Source organism: Coregonus lavaretus, assembly GCF_964263955.1.
Source record: "Coregonus lavaretus genome assembly, chromosome: 27".
Lineage (NCBI taxonomy): Eukaryota > Metazoa > Chordata > Actinopteri > Salmoniformes > Salmonidae > Coregonus > Coregonus lavaretus.
The window spans coordinates 22,856,481-22,879,142 of record NC_140014.1 but is presented as its reverse complement, the minus strand read 5'-3'; the positions used below and the strand labels follow the sequence as shown (position 1 = coordinate 22,879,142).

The 22,662-nt window shown below is 46.9% G+C and overlaps 1 protein-coding gene across 1 annotated transcript in view; it reads left to right on the top strand.

The window, feature by feature from the left end:
* The window catches only part of LOC311102827 (kinectin-like), a 43,889-nt gene that overhangs the window by 2,224 nt on the left and 19,003 nt on the right, over nt 1-22,662 (top strand). Inside the window, exons 2-19 of the mRNA XM_084144257.1 lie at nt 14,053-14,681; nt 15,146-15,304; nt 15,498-15,602; nt 15,778-16,013; nt 16,175-16,306; nt 16,481-16,587; nt 16,736-16,880; nt 17,307-17,403; nt 17,531-17,709; nt 18,042-18,110; nt 18,211-18,248; nt 18,391-18,481; nt 18,884-18,952; nt 19,064-19,101; nt 19,226-19,316; nt 19,443-19,511; nt 19,649-19,674; nt 19,767-19,857. Coding sequence (XP_084000383.1) covers nt 14,054-14,681; nt 15,146-15,304; nt 15,498-15,602; nt 15,778-16,013; nt 16,175-16,306; nt 16,481-16,587; nt 16,736-16,880; nt 17,307-17,403; nt 17,531-17,709; nt 18,042-18,110; nt 18,211-18,248; nt 18,391-18,481; nt 18,884-18,952; nt 19,064-19,101; nt 19,226-19,316; nt 19,443-19,511; nt 19,649-19,674; nt 19,767-19,857 — 2,370 coding nt within the window. The 5' untranslated portion in view covers nt 14,053. The remainder of the gene's footprint in view (nt 1-14,052; nt 14,682-15,145; nt 15,305-15,497; nt 15,603-15,777; nt 16,014-16,174; nt 16,307-16,480; nt 16,588-16,735; nt 16,881-17,306; nt 17,404-17,530; nt 17,710-18,041; nt 18,111-18,210; nt 18,249-18,390; nt 18,482-18,883; nt 18,953-19,063; nt 19,102-19,225; nt 19,317-19,442; nt 19,512-19,648; nt 19,675-19,766; nt 19,858-22,662) is intronic.

Here is a 22,662-nt window from a genome sequence, read left to right as displayed (position 1 = left end):
ATAGTTTAATTAGCTAGCTGGTTACATTCACAGCATTACACTGTTTTAATGGACGGAGAGATTACTGTTTTGAGTTGTCCCAGTCATCTGCACCTAAATGGTTGTTAGGCTTATCATATGATCTCGAATGGTCTAATACAGTGATTGTTGTGAGCCTCACATCAGTGTGCGTTTCTCTCCCACCATCTGTAGCTGTTGAGAAGAATGAGTGATCCTTGAGGTTTGTGTTTAACTAGCTAGGCTACTCCGGTATTTTGAAGATGATCTCTGCTTGTCATATCTATAACATTTTAACTGGATGAAGTCCCCCAAGTGCTCTTATTCATTACCCAATGACTTGTGTTGACAGGGGCCATCTACAAAATCTGTATGGCTTGACATTTGTGAAATGCTCTCCTTATGTTGCAGCCATATGAGGAGGTATTTTTGCAGTAGGCGATATACGTCCAGACTCCCTGGTCCTTTTCCTTACATTAGGGTTGTAATAATTAGTCCAAACAAGTTTTTTAACTAAAACAAGAGTTTCTGTTGGACAAATTCAGTTAGGTCCTTCCCCATTTGCTTCCATTTAAGAAACGCTTTGCAACAGAATTGGCGAAATGGATAACCTTTTTTTTCGGTTACCTTTAGTGATTGGTCAGTTAGGATTGTGTGTGTGTGTGTGTGTGTGAATGGCGGCCTTCTCTTGTGAGTCTTATTCCAGATATGGCTTGAAGGGGTGGTGATTCTATTTGTTTGCACCCACAGGGCTGGCTGCTGAGATACCTTACCAGCCTCTGGCTTCAGAGAGGCGTTGCAGTAAACCTCATGGCTTAACCTGCATACTGAGGGATGTAACGGCTGGTTCTTGTCAATGTCCCCCTCAATATCTCTGTGGGTTTATCTGCAATACTTAAATTATGCATATTTTGGCATGTTCAAGAATATATCCTACTGAAACATTAGCAGAGTAAAAATAAGTTTACTGCTGTTACTTTTGAACACGATATCACTGATACATATTACAGATAAAGGTCATGTGTAGTGTGCCCTTAAAGGCTGGTTCGTCACACTCTGTTTTCTCTCCTTCAGGACTGATAGATTATAAAGGGTTCCCGACCCAAGGCCGCCATGTCTGTCCCTGCCAAAGGGACAGCTAGCCAATGGCCTGAGAGGGCTTTGTCTTCCGGGCTCATTTCCATGCTGGGACATGGCTCCTGCTGTACTGGGAAACTTTGCACCCTCCAGTCTGAAGCATAGCTAGGGCTGCAAGCAAGCAAGCAGGCAGGCATACCCCACCCATCCTGTCCACACTGCCTTAGTGTTCTTTTCTGCTTAAGAGGTGTTTACTTTCACAGCTCCAGTTGTCCCGCCTAGGGTGTTTCCTGGTGAAGTAACTGTTAACGGTGGGTGCTCTGGTTTGGTGCCGAAAGGGTTAGTGGCCCAACAGCTCGCTAATCAGTTTGTTTTTGCACTTACATTTAAAATTTTTACATTTTTAGTCATTTAGCAGACACTCTTATCCAGAGCGACTTACAGTTAGTGAGTGCACACATTATTATTTGTTTTTTTCATACTGGTCCCCCGTGGGAATCAAACCCACAACCCTGGCGTTGCAAACACCATGCTCTACCAACTGAGCTACATCCCTGCCGGCCATTCCCTCCCCTACACTGGACGACGCTGGGCCAATTGTGCGCCGCCCTGTGGGTCTCCCGGTCACGGCCGGCTATGACATTCGAACCAGGATCTCTAGTGGCACAGCTAGCACTGCGATGCAGAGCCTTAGACCACTGCGCCACTCGGGAGAGCATAATATATATATATATATCTTTGTGTGACCTTGTATTCAAAATGTGAATTCTTCCATTGAGTACATTGTCATATGCCCAATCATGCCCTCCTACTCCCTGCTTTTGTTATTGAGCAACTTTGGTTCATATTGTTAGCCTTGAAAGCCTCTAGTTGCTTTTCCTACTGGTATCATGTCCAATATGGATGGAGTACTTTCAAATGAGGTATCCGATAAGCTCATTTTACTCAACAGATAAGCAAATCTTACTCAACAAAGAGATGTGGCAAAGAATTTTGTGCGAATATTTGCTCTTCTGATCAACTAGAAACTGGCACATACAACTAGAAACTGGCACATTAACCATTATGTGGTTTGAATAGGGGCAATTTCATGGTCACAGAATGATGCTGAGACTCACATTTTCACATTAAAATGTATTCCAAATAAAAAACATTGTTGCTAAATTGAACACCATATAACTCTATGCACAATAACTACTTTTAACAATTTCCACCGAACATTTTCCAAAAACACATTTACTTGAACAGTGCAGATGCGAAGTTTGGTAACAGAATGATGGTAAAATCTCCCTCTGTTTGTGACCAAGTTTTCCAAAAACTCTGTTAAATATCTACTCTTAAGATTCAGATGTCTGCAGAAAGAATGGGGTGTCGGCTATGATATGTCACCTTGGGTTTGAAAAAATCTATTTTGGTTATTGAACTACAGTAAGTGAAGTGGATTAACACCTGGTAATATAATGACATAATGGGTCCCTGATCTGTACTACACGGAAATGCATAATGATTGATATGAATGCCATTCTCTTCATGATGTGTCCTGAATATGTACACAACGGTTGTTACGTTCTCCCCTCGGGTGTAGTTCGTCTGAGGAGGAGACGTAAATGCCTGGGCCTGCGCACACAAGATAAACTAGATGAAGGTGGGAGAAATGTGGGGTGTAATGAACTAAAACAACCAGACAACAACCAGATCTCAAGGTTAGCCCTCTGGGGATGTTTAGTAAGGTACTTAAACAAAATAAACAACACCCATAAAGAAACAACAAATCAATCAAATAAACCAGGGAAGGTAAGAGAAGGGAATATTTGGGAACGGGGTCCAATTAATGAAAATAAACAAAAGGTCCCTCTTCTACACACCTAAACCTTCCTATCACACTCTAACCCTAACCCACTTTCCTACCTGTTTACCAAAAATACAGGGGTGACACCCGCCCGGCTAACCTAGTGTGTAAAACAATGGGTTATCTACGTGTGAATGTACACCCATGGGCAGATCTACCTTTCCCTTCTCCAGGACCTAGGTAGGGTGGAGTACATCAGCTAACTGTGCCACTAGAGATCCTGGTTCGAATCCAGGCTCTGTCGCCGCCGGCCGCGACCGGGAGACTCATGGGCGGCGCACAATTGGCCCAGCGTCGTCCAGGGTAGGGGAGGGAATGGCCGGCAGGGATGTAGCTCAGTTGATAGAGCATGGCGTTTGCAACGCCAGGGTTGTGGTTTCGATTCCCACGGGGGGCCAGTATAAAAAAAATATGTATTCACTAACTGTAAGTCGCTCTGGATAAGAGCGTCTGCTAAATGACTAAAATGTAATCAGGAGGACAGGCTGGAACACAAACAAAGATAAATTAACACAGCCAAACAACAAGTGTCCTCTCCCCTCCTTTCTTCGAGCTCACACGGCAAACAGGTATACTCTCATCAATCAGCTACAGCTGCCAGGACTCCGGACCGAAGCCACGCCCACCATCGTCAGCCGCAACTCAGCACACCTGTAATGCCCAGAACACACAAACACACTACAAAGGAAAATGGGGAGAAAGAAAAATACGTCACACGTAACAACGGTAGAAATATGCAATATCCTCCTTTGCATATTTGGGTATTTTAATGATCTCTGCCCCAAAACAAGAACACATTTTAACCGATCATAGATGCCTGTTTCTCAAGTTACACTGTACATTAGTGTGCTCTACTGCAATGGATCCCAACCTTTTTCGGTTACTGTTACCACCGACTGAATTTTTCTCTGCCCGGAGAACCTCCTTGTGTGCATTTTACCAGTAAGCATATGGTCTCATTAGTCTTTTCAAGTACCCCCTGTGGATAGGCCAAGTACCCCCTGTGGATAGGCCAAGTACCCCCTGTGGATAGGCCAAGTACCCCCTGTGGATAGGCCAAGTACCCCCAGGGGTCCTAGTACTCCGAGTTGGGAACCACTGCTCTACTGGACACTACAGTACTCTACTGTGCTGTTCAAACTTGTGAAACATTGGTCTGGCCCACCGGACCAAAAATCTACGTCTGTGGAAATCAATTACTATTAAATAAATACTTCACAGAGTTCAAGTAACATACACATCTCAACATCAACTGTTCAGAGGAGACTGTGTGAATCAGGCTTTCATGGTTGAATTGCTGCAAAGAATCCACTACTAAAGGACACCAATAAGAAGAAGAGACTTGCTTGGGCCAAGAATCATGAGCAATGGACATTAGACCAGTGGAAATTTGTCCTTTGGTCTGGAGTCCAAATTGGAGATTTTTGGTTCCAACCGCCGTGTCTTTGATAGACGCGGTGTGGGTGAACAGATGATCTCCACATGTGTATTTCCCACCGTAAAGCATGGAGGTGTTATGGTGTGGGGGTGCTTTGCTGGTGACACTGTCAGTGATTTATTTAGAATTCAAGGCACACTTAACCAGCATGGCTACCACAGCATTCTGCAGTGATACGCCATCCCATCTGGTTTGGGCTTAGTGGGACTATCATTTGTTTTTCAACAGGACAATGACCCAACACACCTCCAGGCTGTGTAAGGGCTATTTGACCAAGAAGGAGAGTGATGGAGTGCTGCATCAGATGGCCTGGCCTCCACAATCCCCAACCTCAACCACATTGAGATGGTTTGGGATGAGTTGGACCGCAGAGTGAAGGAAAAGCAGCCAACAAGTGCTCAGCATATGTGGGAACTCCTTCAAGACTGTTGGAAAGCATTTCAGGTGAATCTGGTTTAGAGAATGCCAAGCGTGTGCAAAGCTGTCATCAAGGCAAAGGGTGGCTATTTGAATAATCTTTGAAAAAGGTTTAACACCTTTTTTTGGTTACTACATGATTCCATATGTGTTATTTCATAGTTTTGATGTCTTCACTATTATTCTACAATGTAGAAAATAGTAAAAATAAAGAAAAACCCTTGAATGAGTAGTTGTCCAAACTTTTGACTGGTACTGTACATTCAAATTTAATTATATTCCCTTTTGTGCGACTTGAGCTGTTTCCCCTATCCAGCTGTTCCATTCTCTGTGTAGCCTGCTGCTACAGGTAATTGCCAGAATAAAGGAAATGTCAACATAGTGTCTTAATAGGGCGTTGGGCCACCACGAGCCGCCAGAACAGCTTCAATGCGCCTTGGCATAGATTCTTCCAGTGTCTGGAGCTTCCTGTGGAATCACCTCATGCTTTCAATTGTATCCCTCTTCCTTTATTTTGGGAGTTGCCTATAGAATTGAGAGGTATCACTCGAGTCGCAACAAAATGGAATATAACATTGTGCATAAAGTTCGGAATGACTATTTCATGTGTACAACATCGAAAGATCTGCATCGCTATATTGAGAGCTTTGCCGTTTCTACGAATTTGACATGCTCCTATGAACTTCACATGTTGGTGCTCATTGGTCTTTTTACATGGAAATTCTCATATGCATTATTGCTCTGTGAGGAAAAATGCCCTGTGTTTTTTCTATTTGGGCAAGTTAAGTGTCTGACCCTGTGGCATCGCGATACTGTTTGTTATCGTGATACTTGGCCTGGTATCACATTGTTAGTGAAATGTTGGTATTGTGACAACCTCATTCTGAAAATAGGCAAATTGTCTTGCAGTTGACACAGATTTTCCGTGCTAAATTAGTCACCTTTTTAGGCCCTCACCAGTTAACATCTCTGCTTAAGCCCATCAAGCCCAGAGCATCACTGCAGCGGAAAGTTATTCTTAAATGTATTATCATGGGTAATCTGATTTAATCCAAATTAGGGCCTACCTAAGAGGCCCAGCATGTATCTGCTAGACAGAGCCGAGTCCTGTGCTATTGCTGACACCAATCTGAATCCAGAGCAGGCGGGTATTGCCAGGTCAGCAGCACTGTTTGTAATTTTGACAAAAATAGTACACTTCTATCTAGACCGTGACCCAGGGCTGAAATGTTTTCATTTCCGCTCGGTGGTGTACAAATAAAGCGATGCCTGACTGAGTGAAACAATCAATGTTCAGATGATCACTGGACAGGCATTTCCTTGTAATGTTATTTGGCTACGTACTGGTTCTCATTTCTACCACTATCGTCTCTCCACTATTGTGGTTTTTTGTAACTAATAGAGCCGACTATGTTTGCATCCATTGTTGGTCTCCTTCGTTCTCTTTCCTACCACAAACTCCTAGGACTACCTCCAGTGTAGGAGCTACGAGACCGGTGTAGGCTTCACTTTGGCTGATGACTACTTATTGCTGTGTCTTGGGCCTGCCAGGGCAAGAGGAGCCTTTTCTCCTTTAACCAGTCAACGGGCTGGTTCAAAACTGCAGTACTGGTGTGACATTTACATGTTGGTGTTATTTTTGCCCCTTGCAAAGCCCTTCTGTAATGAGTTTAGAATGTCATGTAACTCTGCAGGTGCATTGAGGAAGGGGACTGGATTAACCATGGAGAGGGTCAAGCCATCAGATTTACATTTACATTTTAGTCATTTAGCAGACGCTCTTATCCAGAGCGACTTATCAGATGTCAATTTTTGTGTCCCTCATCTAATGGTATAGCAGTTAGCTAACATAAAGATAAACTGATTAATTCAATATGTATTGTTTTTCTTAATTACCAACTGTAGTAGTTAGTCTACCCTGTGTCAGTGTTTTCCATTAGCTCCGGCTGTCGGCTAATCAACTGGTTACAGACTAATTTTCAGCGGGCTACTTTTTCCACTTCATATTAACTACTTTTCATTTACAAGTTTCAATTTGCTATTCTGTCGAGCCCACTGTCGAGCCCTCTCCCGCTATAATGAAAGATATGCAGTCAAATGTCTTTACATGGAGGAGGGAGAGAGCATGATGCTCGTGAAATTGCACGTCCCATGTAATGGAAGTGGTAACGATGAGTCAAAATCCACCTAGCCTAATTATTGTTTTCTGGCACATTCATTTATTTTCTTTCCCGTGTTTCACAAAGCCAGCCACACTGAGTCGTGGCGCATAGGCTATTTACTGTGCTTTGATTGACAACTGAACAGCCAGTGTCAAACTGAATAAAGTCAAACTTCTATATCTCTTTGCCATTTATAAATCATGCTAGGTCATATGTCCATGGTATCGCATCGGGACAAGGAAACCAAAGGATTTCCTAGGTTTCTTTTCCTTGGATATCGGGACTTGCCAGACAGTGACGCTAAAGGGAGTGACTGACTCAGTCAGTGTAGCCTACCGAATCGCATCGGTGAGAGTGCTGTTCATTTTGGCTCCCTAATTTGCGTAGGCTTTTTGGCGATTATCTGCAGATAAATTATGAAAACATTCAATGAAGATGGTGAATCATAACTGCAGGAACAATAGGGAATGGAGAGCCTCATTCTGGTTCAAATATGATAATTAGGGCCCTCACTGAATCCAGGCATTCAAACAGAACTCAACAATTTTCAAAACTGTATGGACCTGAAGGTGTTACATTTTATTAATTTGCACTAGTTTATCAGAAGACATGAACAGAATGCATCAGTGACTCTCATTTCCTGAAACTTTCTGAAGAGGCAACGAGAATGTGCGGTGTGCGCGTCTACCATTAAAATTCTAAAAACCAGGCAGAATAAACGACATCTAAAGCCTGTATATCGAAAATACAGATTTTTGTTGGTAAACCTGAAAAATGTATTGAACTCGCCAAATTGAGCACGGTTTCAAATGATCACTCTATGAGAATAACTGTTCCAGACGCGAAATGCGCATCACTTCACGCTGGCAACTTTTTTTGGAAAAATATTCTGTTCCATTTTATTCTATTATATTAATGTTTTTTTTACTATAAAATAGATGTCTTGACTGTGATAAGGGTTCTGGAAATAAGAGCGTCTTGTCTGCTAAATTAACAAAGCAAGGCTATGCCATTGCTGAGGTTACTGCCTTTTTGAAGATTGTGTTCCGTGATATAATATAAGCATTTGGTATTACGGATTCAATAAATTAATCTAAAATGGCACTTGCTTCTTTTAACTGACTGAAAAAAAATATAATAATAATATATATATATATATATATATATATATATATATATATATATATATATATATATATATATATATATATATATATATATATATATATATATATATATATATATATATATATATATATATATATATATACTGCTCAAAAAAATAAAGGGAACACTAAAATAACACATCCTAGATCTGAATGAATGAAATAATCTTATTAAATACTTTTTTCTTTACATAGTTGAATGTGCTGACAACAAAATCACACAAAAATTATCAATGGAAATCAAATGTATCAACCCATGGAGGTCTGGATTTGGAGTCACCCTCAAAATTAAAGTGGAAAACCACACTACAGGCTGATCCAACTTTGATGTAATGTCCTTAAAACAAGTCAAAATGAGGCTCAGTAGTGTGTGTGTGGCCTCCACGTGCCTGTATGACCTCCCTACAACGCCTGGGCATGCTCCTGATGAGGTGGCAGATGGTCTCCTGAGGGATCTCCTCCCAGACCTGGACTAAAGCATCCGCCAACTCCTGGACAGTCTGTGGTGCAACGTGGCGTTGGTGGATGGAGCGAGACATGATGTCCCAGATGTGCTCAATTGGATTCAGGTCTGGGGAACGGGCGGGCCAGTCCATAGCATCAATGCCTTCCTCTTGCAGGAACTGCTGACACACTCCAGCCACATGAGGTCTAGCATTGTCTTGCATTAGGAGGAACCCAGGGCCAACCGCACCAGCATATGGTCTCACAAGGGGTCTGAGGATCTCATCTCGGTACCTAATGGCAGTCAGGCTACCTCTGGCGAGCACATGGAGGGCTGTGCGGCCCCCCCAAAGAAATGCCACCCCACATCATGACTGACCCACCGCCAAACCGGTCATGCTGGAGGATGTTGCAGGCAGCAGAACGTTCTCCACGGCGTCTCCAGACTCTGTCACGTCTGTCACATGTGCTCAGTGTGAACCTGCTTTCATCTGTGAAGAGCACAGGGCGCCAGTGGCGAATTTGCCAATCTTGGTGTTCTCTGGAAAATGCCAAATGTCCTGCACGGTGTTGGGCTGTAAGCACAACCCCCACCTGTGGACGTCGGGCCCTCATACCACCCTCATGGAGTCTGTTTCTGACCGTTTGAGCAGACACATGCACATTTGTGGCCTGCTGGAGGTAATTTTGCAGGGCTCTGGCAGTGCTCCTCCTGCTCCTCCTTGCACAAAGGCGGAGGTAGCGGTCCTGCTGCTGGGTTGTTGCCCTCCTACGGCCTCCTCCACGTCTCCTGATGTACTGGCCTGTCTCCTGGTAGCGCCTCCATGCTCTGGACACTACGCTGACAGACACAGCAAACCTTCTTGCCACAGCTCGCATTGATGTGCCATCCTGGATGAGCTGCACTACCTGAGCCACTTGTGTGGGTTGTAGACTCCGTCTTATGCTACCACTAGACTCCAACCAAATGCTTCCTGTAGTTGTTGATCAGTCTCTCACGTCGCTGTGGAGGAATTTTGGCCCACTCTTCCATGCAGAACTGCTTGAACTCAGTGACATGTGGGTTTTCAAGCATGAACTGCTCGTTTCAAGTCCTGCCACAACATCTCAATTGGGATTAGGTCTGGACTTTGACTAGGCCATTCCAAAACTTCCAATTTGTTGCTTTTTAGCAATTTTTATGTAGACTTGATTGTGTGTTTTGGATCATTGTCTTGCTGCATGACCCAGCTGCGCTTCAGCTTCAGCTCACAGACGGATGGTCTGACATTCTCCTGTAGAATTCTCTGATACAGAGCAGAATTCATGGTTCCTTCTATTAAGGCAAGTCGTCCAGGTCCTGAGGCAGAAAAGCATCCCCAAACCATCACACCACCACCACCATGCTTGACCTTTTGGTATGATGTTCTTACTGTGGAATGCAGTGTTTTTTGTTTTCACCAGGCATAATGGGACCCATCTCGTCCAAAAAGCTGACTCAAGTTTGCCAAAAAGCACCTGGATGATCATCAAGACTCTTGGAAGAAAGTTCTATGGACAGATGATTCAAAAGTATAACTTTTTGGACGACATGGTTCCAGTAATGCCTGGCGAAAACCAAACTCTGCATTCCACAGTAAGAACATCATACCTCAACATGGGGGCCCCTCAGGGGTGTGTGCTCAGTTCCCTCCTGTACTCCCTGTTCACTCATGACTGCATGGCCAGGCACGACTCCAACACCATCATGAAGTTTGCAGATGACACAACAGTGGTAGGCCTGATCACCGACAATGACGAGACAGCCTATAGGGAGGAGGTCAGAGACCTGGCCGTGTGGTGCCAGGACAACAACCTCTCCCTCAACATGATCAAGACAAAGCAGATGATTGTGGACTACAGGAAAAAAAAGAGGACCGCGCACGCCCCCATTCTCATCGACGGGGCTGTAGTGGAGCAGGTTGAGAGCTTCCTTGGTATCCACATTACGAACAAACTAACATGGTCCAAGCACACCCAAGACAGTCGTGAAGAGGGTACGACAAAACCTATTCCCCCTCAGGAGACTGAAAAGATTTGGCATGTGTCCTCAGATCTTCAAAAGGTTCTACAGCTGCGCCATTGAGAGCATCCTGACTGGTTGCATCACTGCCTGGTATGGCAACTGCTCGGCCTCCGACTGCAAGGCACTACAGAGGGTAGTGCGTGCGGCCCAGTACATCACTGGGGCCAAGCTTCCTGCCATCCAGGACCTCTATACCAGGCGTTGTCAGAGGAAGACCATAAAAATTGTCAAAGACTCCAGCCACCCTAGTCATACCGGAGCGCCAAGTCTAGGTCCAAGAGGCTTCTAAACAGATTCTACCCCCAACCATAAGACTCCTGAACATCTAATCAAATGGCTACCCAGACTATTTCCATTGCCCCCCTCCCCTCTCTGTTAAGCTGCTGCTACTCTCTGTTTATTATCTATGCATAGTCACTTTAATAACTACCTACATGTAGATATTACCTCGACTAACCGGTGCCCCGCACATTGACTCGGTACCGGTACCCCCTGTATATAGCCTCGCTATTGTTATTTTTACTGCTGTTCTTTTAATTATTTGTTACTTTTATTTTGTATTTTATATTGTATGTCTTTGATTTATTTTGGTATTCTTTCTGCATTGTTGGTTAAGGGCTTGTAAATAAGCATTTCACTGGAAGGTCTACACCTGTTGTATTCGGCGCATGTGACAAAATTTGATTTGACACACACACCAGTCAAAAGTTTGGACATACCTACTCATTCCAGGGTTTTTCTTTATTTTTACTATTTTCTACATTTTAGAATAATAGTGAAGACATCAAAACTATAAAATAGCACAGGTCTCATGTAGTAACCAATAAAGGGTTAATCAAATGAAAATATCTTTGAAATTCTTCAAAGTAGCCACCGTTTGCCTTGATGACAGTTTTGCACACTCTTGGCATTCTCTCAACCAGCTTCATGAGGTAGTCACATGGAATGCATTTCAATTAACAGGTTTGCCTTGTTAAAAGTTAATTTGTGGAATTTCTTTCCTTAATGCTTTTGAGCCAATCAGTTGTGTTGTGACAAGGTAGGGGTGGTATACAGAAGATAGCCCTATTTGATAAATGACCAAGTCCATATTATGGCAAGAACAGCTCAAATAAGCAAAGAGAAACGACAGTCCATCATCACTTTAAGACATGAAGGTGAATCAATGTGGAACATTTCAAGAACTTTGAAAGTTTCTTCAAGTGCAGTAGCAAAAACCATCAAGCGCTATGATGAAACTGTCTCTCATGAGGACCGCCACAGGAATGGAAGATCCAGAGTTACCTCTGCTGCAGAGGATAAGTTCATTAGAGTTAACTGCACCCCCTAATAAATGCTTCACAGAGTTCAAGTAACAGACACATCTGAACATCAACTGTTCAGAGGAGATCGCGTGAATTAGGCCTTCATGGTCGAATTGCTGCAAAGAAACCACTACTAAAGTACACCAATAAGAAGAAGAGACCTGCTTGGGCCAAGAAACACGAGCAATGGACATTAGACCGGTGGAAATGTGTCCTTTGGTCTGGAGTCCAAATTGGAGATTTTTGGTTCCAACCGCCGTGTCTTTGTGAGACGCAGAGTAGGTGAACGGATGATCTCCGCATTTGTGGTTCCCAAAGTGAAGCACGGAGGAGGAGGTGTGATGGTGTGGGGGTGCTTTGCTGGTGACACTGTCAGTGATTTTATTTAGAATTCAAGGCACACTTATCCAGCATGGATTACCACAGCACTCTGCAGCGATACGCCATCCCATCTGATTTGGGCTTAGTCCCACTATCATTTTGTTTTTCAACAGGACAATGACCCAACACACCTCCAGGCTGTGTAAGGGCTATTTTACAAAGAAGGAGAATGATGGAGTGCTGCATCAGATGATCTGGCCTCCACAATCCCCTGACCTTAACCCAATTGGGTTGGTTTGGGATGAGTTGGACCGCAGAGTGAAGGAAAAGCAGCCAACAAGTGCTCAGCATATGTGGGAACTCTTTCAAGACTGTTGGAAAAGCATTCCAGATTAAGCTGGTTGAGAGAATGCCAAGAGTGTGCAAAGCTGTCATCAAGGCAAAGGGTGGCTACTTTGAAGAATCTAACATCTAAAATATATTTTGATTTGTTTAACACTTTTTTTGGTTACTACATAATTCCATATGTGTTATTTCAACTGTTTTTGCTTTTTCATTATGTGGTATTGTGTGTAGTTTTAACTATTTAATCCATTTTAGAATAAGTCTGTAACGTAACAGAGGAAAAAGTCAAGGGGTCTGAGTACTTTCCGAATTCACTGTAGACCTAGACGATATCCACAATACCACAACTAATTTTTCCAATCTGGGAGGTGATCTTGATAAAGTATTCAATAATTTCGCTTTGTATTTTAGATGGAATCAAGGTATTAGAATGTACCAGAGGCCATCAAAATAGAGCTCCTTCGACAAAAGGAGTAGCCTGGCTGGCTACTCTATGCACTTGTGGAAAACACTGCTTTGTGTATAAAGAAAGTAGGCGGTGGGCCAGGACCGTGTAGTCTAATAGGATCATATCACAGAGACGACTTAGCGGAGAGTGAGGGAGGACACACACTAATCACCCCTCCCTCACGCACTCACTCGTTCTCACACACACATACATTCTCACTGCACAGGGCTGGCTCGCTCTGTCTGCAGACAACCTCTAGGAGAAAAAGTAATTGAGTTATATTTCTTACCAATAGATTTATGCAGTGTGGGAAAATGCATTAGCATTTCTGCTGTAGTATATCAAACCCATAAAGTATTGAGGAAATGTCAGCAGCAGCCTCTTATCAGGGAGGCACTGGGAGCGAGGTGGAATGCCTTCTGGCACCACAGGTATTCATATCAGGCTGGCTGGAAGTGCCCAAAGCTGTTTTAATAATAATTCGGGGGATGCTTATATATGTCCTGTTATACAAGTGTGTAATGGAAATGTTTTTTTTTTTCCTTTCCCAACTCCCCCTGAGACACCCGCAGGGAGTGGGGTCAGGATTGTACAGGGTCCTTGGAGCTAGGTTAAGTGCCTTGCACAAGGGCAGAGCAACAGATTTTTCACCTTGCCGGATCCAGTATTCAAACAAGCGACCTTTTGGTTGCTGGCCCCAGCGCTCTAACCTCGAGGCTACCTGCCGCCGCATTTCACGTTACCCCATTTCCCTTTCACTGGGCTGCTCTGGCATGGGATGGGGCTGTGCCAGTGTCTGGCTGGCCGGCCTTGACGTTTGGAATTGACCATAGTCTTTGTGAGAGAAACCAACTTTTTTAAATCTATGACATGTGTCAACAAAGACATAGGACATTTAGACATGAACTGATCAGCTATTTTGCAATATTTGCAGCTATGCAGCATTTCTATTTTTTTATGTCTTGGCTATTTTGAAAGTTTGCTTTGTGCTTATGACTTATGTGCATAAAACTAATGACTCATGCTTGCTCTCTCTTCAGAATGGCGCTGGACATCTATGACTCTCAGTACCTGGTGATCTTGGCCCCCTGCCTGGTCATCGCCCTCATCTTCCTCTTCTTCTGGCTCTTCATGAAGGAGACCTCCTATGACGAGGTGCTGGCCAGGCAGAAACGAGACCTCAAGCTGCCACCCTCCAAACCAGACACCCGCAAGAAGAACGACAAGAAAAAGAGCAAGAAGAAAGAGGGCAGTAGCAGAGGGGATGGAGGAGAGTCTGAGGACGACCTGCGGGACTTTGACGTGGCTGACGCCGTGAGCAGCTTCACCGCTGAGGAGGAGGAGGAGGAGGAGCCTGCCCCTGTGGCTCCGCCCACCCCCGTTCCTGCCCATGTGGCAGCGCCAGCCGAGGCCCCTGCAGGGGTGAGGGAGAGGAAGAAGAAGGAGAAGAAAGCCGTAAAGGCAGCTGCCGCTGCAGCCGCTCCCCCTGCCGAGGAAACTGCGTTGAACGGCTCCAAGCAAGCCAGCCACAAAGCAGAGCCCCCTGCCCCAGTGGTTAAACCCAGTCCCCCCTCACCCCAGCCTGACCCTCAACCCCCAGCCCAGGCTCAGACCCCCCCCCAGTCCTCTGGCAAGAAGAAGAAGGAGAAGAAGCAGAAGACAGAGGCTGGTGAGTAGCAGGCCAGAGTGGCTTTAGTAGGATGAGAGAATGTGTGGTTCACGGTGCGCTTGCCTGTGTCTGCAAACGGGGCTAGCGCCTTCCCCGAGGCCACTAGTTAGTGTCTGAGTGCACATCTATCCTCCCGAATCAAATCGGATTATTTAAAGCCCAGTATGAGAAGGGAGCAGGAGGGAGGGAGTTTGTTACAATGGCCATAACCTCAAAATTCCTTCTACATTTACATTTACGTCATTTAGCAGACGCTCTTATCCAGAGCGACTTACAAATTGGTGCATTCACCCTATAGCCAGTGGGTTAACCACTTTACACATTTTTTTTTTTAAGGGGGCGGGGGGGTAGAAGGATTACTTTATCCTATAGTCTACACAAATGTATCACAAGGCCATCATAATGGCATCCTTTTTTCCCTCTATCTCTAAAGCCTAATTGTCCTCGTGTTGGTTCCTGTCTAGTGGAAGAAGAGATTAAGGTGGAGAAAGCTCCAGCTCCTGTCAAAAAGGAGGCTCCCGTGCCCGTGGAAACGAAAGCCCAGGATGGTACTGCCCCCCCAGCCACCACCTCAACCAGTGGCAAAAAAAAGAACTCTGCCAAGAAGCAGAAGACTGAGCATGGTAAGGATGATGAAGACTTACTGATACTGCTGTGTAATCAGAGCAGGTTCAGAGACATTGTTCGAAGCTGCTAGCAGAAAGCAAAACAAATTTTACTCTGCCTATTTTTTTAAATTAAATCCTTGGGCCCACTATCTCAATTTGTGTGCCTTGGCTGGCCCCAAATATGACAATGTGTTTCGGTCTCCACCAGGCCAAGTGGATGATGTCCAGCCTGACTCTGCAGCTCCTGCTAACCACCATGGTGATGCGCCCTCCAAGGGGAGTGTCAAGAAACAGAAGAACGAGATGGATAAAGGTGAGAAACCTACACTCCAAAATATAGCTACTATACCATGTTTAAAGCTGACATATGAACAATTACATTTTATAAATCTATTTACACTGCACCCTTCTATTCCACTCCGCTGCCATGCAACACTTGTATAACACATCATAGTTCATCCTCTGCATGTATGTGTGTGTATTTGTAGAGAACTCTGAGGTGAAGCTGAAGGAGCTGCTTTTGGGCCTGGGCAGTCTGGCCTTGTCACAGGCAGAGGCTGTCAGTGTGGTCACTGTGCTTAAAGAGAAGAACCCGTCTGCCCTGGACGCTTGGCAGAAGTCTGCAGCTAAGGCTGACCCCTCATCCCTGGAGAGAGAGAGGCTCCTCACCACTCTGCAGGAGGAGGCCTCCATCGCCAAGGACAAGGTCCAGCAGCTCAGCAAGGTGCAGCTATACAGACTCATAATATAACCTGAAGATACCGGTACAATAATACATATCCATTGACTACATCACTGGTTGATTACCTGTGGACTCTGGCCATGGCTGGGTGGCATTTCATTCCAATACTGATCTGCTGCCGTTTCTGCCCTTTCCTGTGTTAGGAGCTGCAGCAGGAGAAGCAGAAGACTGTGAGAGTGGAGGCTGTTCTGAGGGACCAGCGTGGGGCACTGGAGAAGGAGCTGAATGTCATGCAGGCTAAATCCCAGGGAGAGCTCCAGGGCATGCAGATGAAGGTGACCACCATCCACCACTCTGATACCTTTACTAAAACAGGCCAAACCTCAACTTCCATCACCTTTTACTATCATGCTTTATACTCCAACGTCAGTCCTGAGGCAGCATAGACGAGTGTTTGTTTGATGCTGTATGTTCGGTGGTACTGACTCCCAGTGTTGTGTACTCTGTAGTTCCAGAAGCTGAGGGAGCAGCTGGAGGGTCAGATCGCCAGGCTGCAGCAGGAGAACGGCATCCTGAGAGACGCAGTCAGCTCTGCCACCAACCAGATGGAGAGCAAGTGAGTGCCACCTCCCAGCCATCTGTTCCTAGATTGTAAAGATGTTAAGGTCTTTGATTGGTATTGTATCGCACTGTAGGAATACTAGTTGCCTTTGAGGCATGGATGAGTGTGTGGGTTGTAATAGTGGTTGTGGTGTGCATGGCAGGCAGTCGTCGGAGCTGAACCAGCTGCGCTCAGAGTACTCTGGTCTGATGAAGGAGCTGGCAGAGAACAACAACAAGCTGCAGCAGGAGGAGCACCAGAGGAAGTCGCTGGAGGTCAACTACAAGCAGAACGTGTCTCAGCTGGAGGTATGCTGTCTGTCAGGGGAGGGGCCGTGCCTCACACAGGCATCTTATTTAGTTATTCACTAGGCTGCCCAACAGAGATTAAACACAAAGGAATCTCTCCTTCATGGTGAGACCTGGACTGGACTATTTAGGGTTTCTCACTGTAACCATGGGAGGGCCTGTGTGTGTCCGTCCGTCCGTCCTGGGGGGGGGGCTGGGTGGTGTGTAATAGAACAGGGAAGTGGAGGATTGTGTTGGCTCAGGAAGTGGGGCAGTTTGAAGCTTTGTGCTCAGTATAAACACTGCTTCCCTGCAACAGACACCCAGGTCTGCCTTTCCTGTGTTATCACCATAACCACAGTACAGTGAGCGGGATTGTGAGAGGTTGTGTCAGTGTATGTACACTGTTAAAGTGCCAAGTGTTGTGTGTTGTCCCGTGGTCACCAGGCTCAACTGCAGGAAGCTAAGCGCCGCTGGGACGAGCTCCAGAACTACCTCCACAATGTCAACGCAGAGAGGGAGAAACTTCATGCTGCTAAAGAAGGTGATCACAGAGAATCGATAAACAGACCTCTGAAACTCAAGCTAATGCACCACCCATTGTCAATATGTAACAAATGTTACATATGACGAATGTGATATGACTGGGTCTGGTGTCTCTCCTCTCTCAGAGCTGCAGAGCCAGCTGCTGGCGGTGGAGACGGAGATGAGCAACAAGAACAAGGAGATCCAGACGCTGCACAGCAGCCTGACCGACATCATCGTGTCCAAGGACCAGGTGGAGCAGAAGGTGATGCAGCTGCTGGAGGTGTCCCAGCACAGCCTGACTGACAACTCAGCGCAGGTCCAGGTAGGGGAACACAGCCCGTATTGTTGTAATGACAGATGTGATGTGGATAACAATAACACGTTCCCTAGTGTGTACACTCACCAATGATTTACAGTTGACTGTTAAACTTGGATGTTATAGTTATTGTGCCAGGTGTGAACAGGACTTCACACTCAAACCATTCGGAAACAAGGGAGAGGGGTAGTTAAAAAGGGGAAACAGGTTTAGTTGAGAGACTACGGGATAAAACAATACGCTTCTTCTTAAATAGGCCAAATATCTGAAGTATTTTTGTATTTATATTTTTCATATTCTGGTATGCACTGAATAGAACATCCTTTTTATCCTGACAGGATCTCCTGAAGGAAAACAGTGGCCTTCAGGCCCAGATTAAGACTCTGCAGGCCCAGTTGAGCTCACAGGTATGGACCAACATGTTTCACCCTTTAGTTCATCAACAAGAGTTAATGTTTCTATGTATATGTGAGTGTGTTGTGACCACGGTCTTCTCTCCTCTTTCAGGCCTCTACTGTCTCCCACTTTGAGGAGCTCCAGAAGCTGTAAGTGTTTACACGTTTGATATGAATCCCCACCCCACTTGCACATCTGTGTAGCCTGATCCTTGAATGTCCTTCAGTTCCATATAATGTCCTCTTTGACTCTTGTCCCTGTCCTATGGGTTTTGTTGCTGACTGTGTCCAGGCTGGCTGAGAAGGAGCTGCAGAGGAAGAGTCTGGAGGACTCCCTGAATGGCGAGAGGAGCAGTGGCGCCAGCAGGGAAACTAACATGCAGGTACCTACAGTAAAACTCTGTAATACTGTCTAAACCCCCATTATTACACCAGCCCTGTAAAATACGGTCTGTTAACCGGATGGAATGTGTTGAGCTGTAGGAATGCTGCTCACAGTACAGTGGATTGATTTGAGGGCTTACTATAAATGGAATGAATTTCTTTGTGAAGCATAGTAGCTAGTACAGTTATAAAACAGAACTATGATAATCCCTTTGGGCCGCCTTTGTTCATTAAACAAAGTAAATTAGCTGAAAATGGTCATTAGGATAAAGATATCAAACTATTACTGTAGACCTAAATGCATACTGTCAAATTAATAGTGATTTCTACTTTGTATGAGCTGAATGTTGTTGACTCTGGGCTTCCTGCCCTCACCCTCCTCTCTTCTCTCTCCTCCACAGGCCATGCACAATGAGAACATGTCACTGAAGCTAGAGCTCCAGAAACTGCAGACTCAGATCTCTGAACAGGTCAGAAGTGAAACGCCTGTTTTCATAGATGGAACTCCTGCTGTGATCTACCAGTCCCTCAGTATGCATAACTCTCTGACACACCCTCTCCCTCCTCCTCTCCCCATCTAGACTGCTTCTCAGCTGGCCTTGGACCAGTTCCAGAGGAGGTATGTGAGAACGGAGAGCATTAAGACCACACCAGAAAACAATGCTATACTTCACGTTGACCCTGTCTCACTGTGTCTGTCTTTGTGTTGTCCCCCCCCCCCACACACACACACACTCACACAGTTTCCAAGAGAGGGAGGAGAACATCAAGACTGTGGAGGACCTGCTGAAGATGGGGCTGATTGAGGTGGCCAATAAGGAGGAGGAATTGAAGGTGAGCAGGGGTCAAGGGTCAGGGGAATGAGCTTGATTAGGTCACCACATATCACCGTTTTGATCGTGCATTGTGTAGACAAAAATTATGTTGAAGTGTTTGAAATCAAATTGCTTTCTCTGTCAGACTGTAAGACAAGAGAATGAGGCTCTGAAACAAGAGATGGAGGCTTTAAAGCAGCAGACTACTGAACAGGTAAGTGTACACACACACACACACACACTTCTTTCCCACACGGATCTGCTGTGTCTTTTTATTTTGCTAGTCTCAACCCCGTTCCCTCATCGATTCTCCCTCTTTCTTTTATTCCGCTTGTCTTTTCCTACTCTCAGACGATAGTGGACGCACTACAGAGCAAGTAAGTCGATGAAAAGACCACTTTTCCCCGTATTAACTGCTATGAAACAGCTTGCCATATTCATGGACAGTTTTGTCGTTCTGTGTTTCAAGGATCCAAGAGAAAGATGAGCAGATTAAGTCAATGGAGGAGAGCCTACAGACAGCACAGGCGAGTGACTCCAGCAATGGGATGACCATTAAGGTGTGTGTTTATAGTCCTATTTTTACACACTCGCTCTCTCCTCCTTCTCTCGCTCTCTCCTCCTTCTCTCGCTCTCTCCTCCTTCTCTCGCTCTCTACTCCTTCTCTCTACTCCTTCTCTCGCTCTCTACTCCTTCTCGCTCTCTGTTCCTTCTCTCGCTCTCTACTCCTTCTCTCGCTCTCTCCTTCTCTCGCCCTCTCCTCCTCTCGCTCTCTCCTCCCTCTCGCTCTCTTCCTTCTCTCCTCGCTCTCTTCCTTCTCTCCTCGCTCTCTTCCTTCTCTCCTCGCTCTCTTCCTTCTCTCCTCGCTCTCTCTCTCCTCGCTCTCTTTCTCTCCTCGCTCTCTCTCTCCTCTCGCTCTCCTCCTCCTCGCTCTCCTCCTCCTCGCTCTCCACCTCCTCGCTCTCCTCCTCCTCGCTCTGTCCTCCTCGCTCTCCTCCCTTGCTCTCTCTCTCCTCGCGCTCTCTCTCTCTCCTCGCGCTCTCTCTCTCTCCTCGCGCTCTCTCTCTCTCCTCGCGCTCTCTCTCTCTCCTCGCGCTCTCTCTCTCTCCTCGCGCTCTCTCTCTCTCCTCGCGCTCTCTCTCTCTCCTCGCGCTCTCTCTCTCTCCTCGCGCTCTCTCTCCTCGCGCTCTCTCTCCTCGCGCTCTCTCTCCTCGCGCTCTCTCTCCTCGCGCTCTCTCTCCTCGCGCTCTCTCTCCTCGCTCGCTCTCTCCTCGCTCTCTCGCCTCCTTCTCGCTCTCTCGCCTCATTCTCTCGCTCTCTCCTCCTTCTCTCGCTCTCTCCTCCTTCTCTCGCTCTCTCCTCCTTCTCTCGCTCTCTCTTCCTTCTCTCGCTCTCTCCTCCCTCTTCCTCTCTCTTCCTTCTCTTCCTCTCTCTTCCTTCTCTTCCTCGCGCTCTCTCTCCTCGCGCTCTCTCTCCTCGCTCTCTCCTCGCTCTCTCTCTCTCCTCACTCTCTCTCTCCTCGCTCTCTCTCTCTCCTCGCTCTCTCTCTCCTCGCTCTCTCTCTCCTCGCTCTCTCTCCTCGCTCTCACTCTTCCCTCTCGCTCTCCTCCTCACTCTCTCTCCTCGCTCACTCGCCTCCTTCTCGCTCTCTCTCCTCCTCGCGCTCTCCTCTCGCTCTCTCCTCATTTTTTCTTTCTCCTCTCTCTCCCCACTCCCCTCTCTCCCTCCTCCCTCTCCTCCCTCGCTCTCTCCTCCCTCTCTTCCCTCGCTCTCTCTCCTCCCTCGCTCTCTCTCCTCGCTCGCTCTCTCCTCGCTCGCTCTCCTCCCTCCTCCTCCTTTCTCTCCTCCTCTCTCGCCTCATTCTCTCGCTCTCCTCTCGCGCTCTCATCCCCCTCTCTCTCCTCCCTCTCTCTCTCCTCCCTCTCTCTCTCCTCCCACTCTCTCTCCTCCCACTCTCTCTCCTCCCACTCTCTCTCCTCCCACTCTCTCTCCTCCCACTCTCTCTCCTCCCTCTCTCTCTCCTCCCACTCTCTCTCCTTTCTCTCCTTTCTCTCCTTCCTCTCCTCTCTCTCCTCACTCTCTCGCTCCCCTCCTTTCTCTCCCCTCCTTTCTCTCCTTCTTTCTCTCCTTCTATTGCCTCCTTCTCGCTCTCTCTCCTTCTCTCTCGCCTCCTTCTCGCTCTCTCCTCCCTCACTCTCTCTCCTCTCGCTCTCTCCTCCTTTTCTCTCTCCTCTCGCTCTCTCCTCCTTTTCTCTCTCTTCTCTCTCTCCGCCTTTTCTCTCTCCTCTCTCTCTCTCCTCTCTCTCCTCCTTTTCTCTCTCTCTCCCTCTCTCCGCTCTCTCTCCGCTCTCTCCACTCTCTCCTCGCTCTCGCTCTCCCTCTCCTCGCTCTCTCGCTCCTCCTTCTCTCTCTCTCCTCTCTCTCGCTCTCTCCTCCCTCGCTCTCTCCTCCCTCGCTCTCTCTTATCTCCTCCGCTCTCTCCTCCCTCGCTCTCTCTTATCTCCTCCGCTCTCTCCTCCTCCTCGCTCTCTCTCCTCCTCGCTCTCTCTTTCCTCCTCCTGTCTCTCTCCTCCTCTCTATTCAGCTTCCTGTCTCTCTCCTCCTCTCTCTATTCCTCTCTCTATTCAGCTTCCTCGCTCTCGCTCTCCTCGCTCTCGCTCTCCTCCCTCTCGCTCTCCTCCCTCTCTTCTCCCTCCTCCCTCTCTCTCTTCCTCGCTTCCTCTCTCTCCTCATGTCTATCTCTCCTCCCTCTCGCTCTCTCCTCCTCTTCTCTCTCCTCCGTCTCTTCCTCTCTCCTCCGTCTCTTCCTCTCTCCTCCTTCTCTTCCTCTCTTCCTCTCTCCTCCCTCGCTCTCCCCCTCCTCGCTCTCCCCCTCCTCGCTCTCGCTCTCCTCCCTCTCGCTCTCCTCCCTCTCGCTCTCCTCCCTCTCGCTCTCCTCCCTCTCGCTCTCCTCCCTCTCTCTCCTCCCTCTCCCTCTCTCTCCTCCCTCTCCCACCTCCTCGCTCTCCCACCTCCTCGCTCTCCCACCTCCTCGCTCTCCCACCTCCTCGCTCTCCCACCTCCTCGCTCTCCCACCTCCTCGCTCTCTCACCTCCTCGCTCTCTCTCTCCTCTCTCTCTTTCTCCTCTCTCTCTCCTCCCTCTCTCTCCTCCTCCTCGCTCTCCTCCCTCTCGCTCTCCTCGCTCTCCTCCCTCTCGCTCTCCTCGCTCTCCTCCCTCTCGCTCTCCTCGCTCTCCTCCCTCTCTCTCCTTGCTCTCGCTCTCTCCTCGCTCTTTCTCCTCCCTCTCTCTCCTCCTTCTCGCGCTCTCCTCGCTCGCTCTCTCTCTTCCTCGCTTCCTCTCTCTCCTCATGTCTATCTCTCCTCT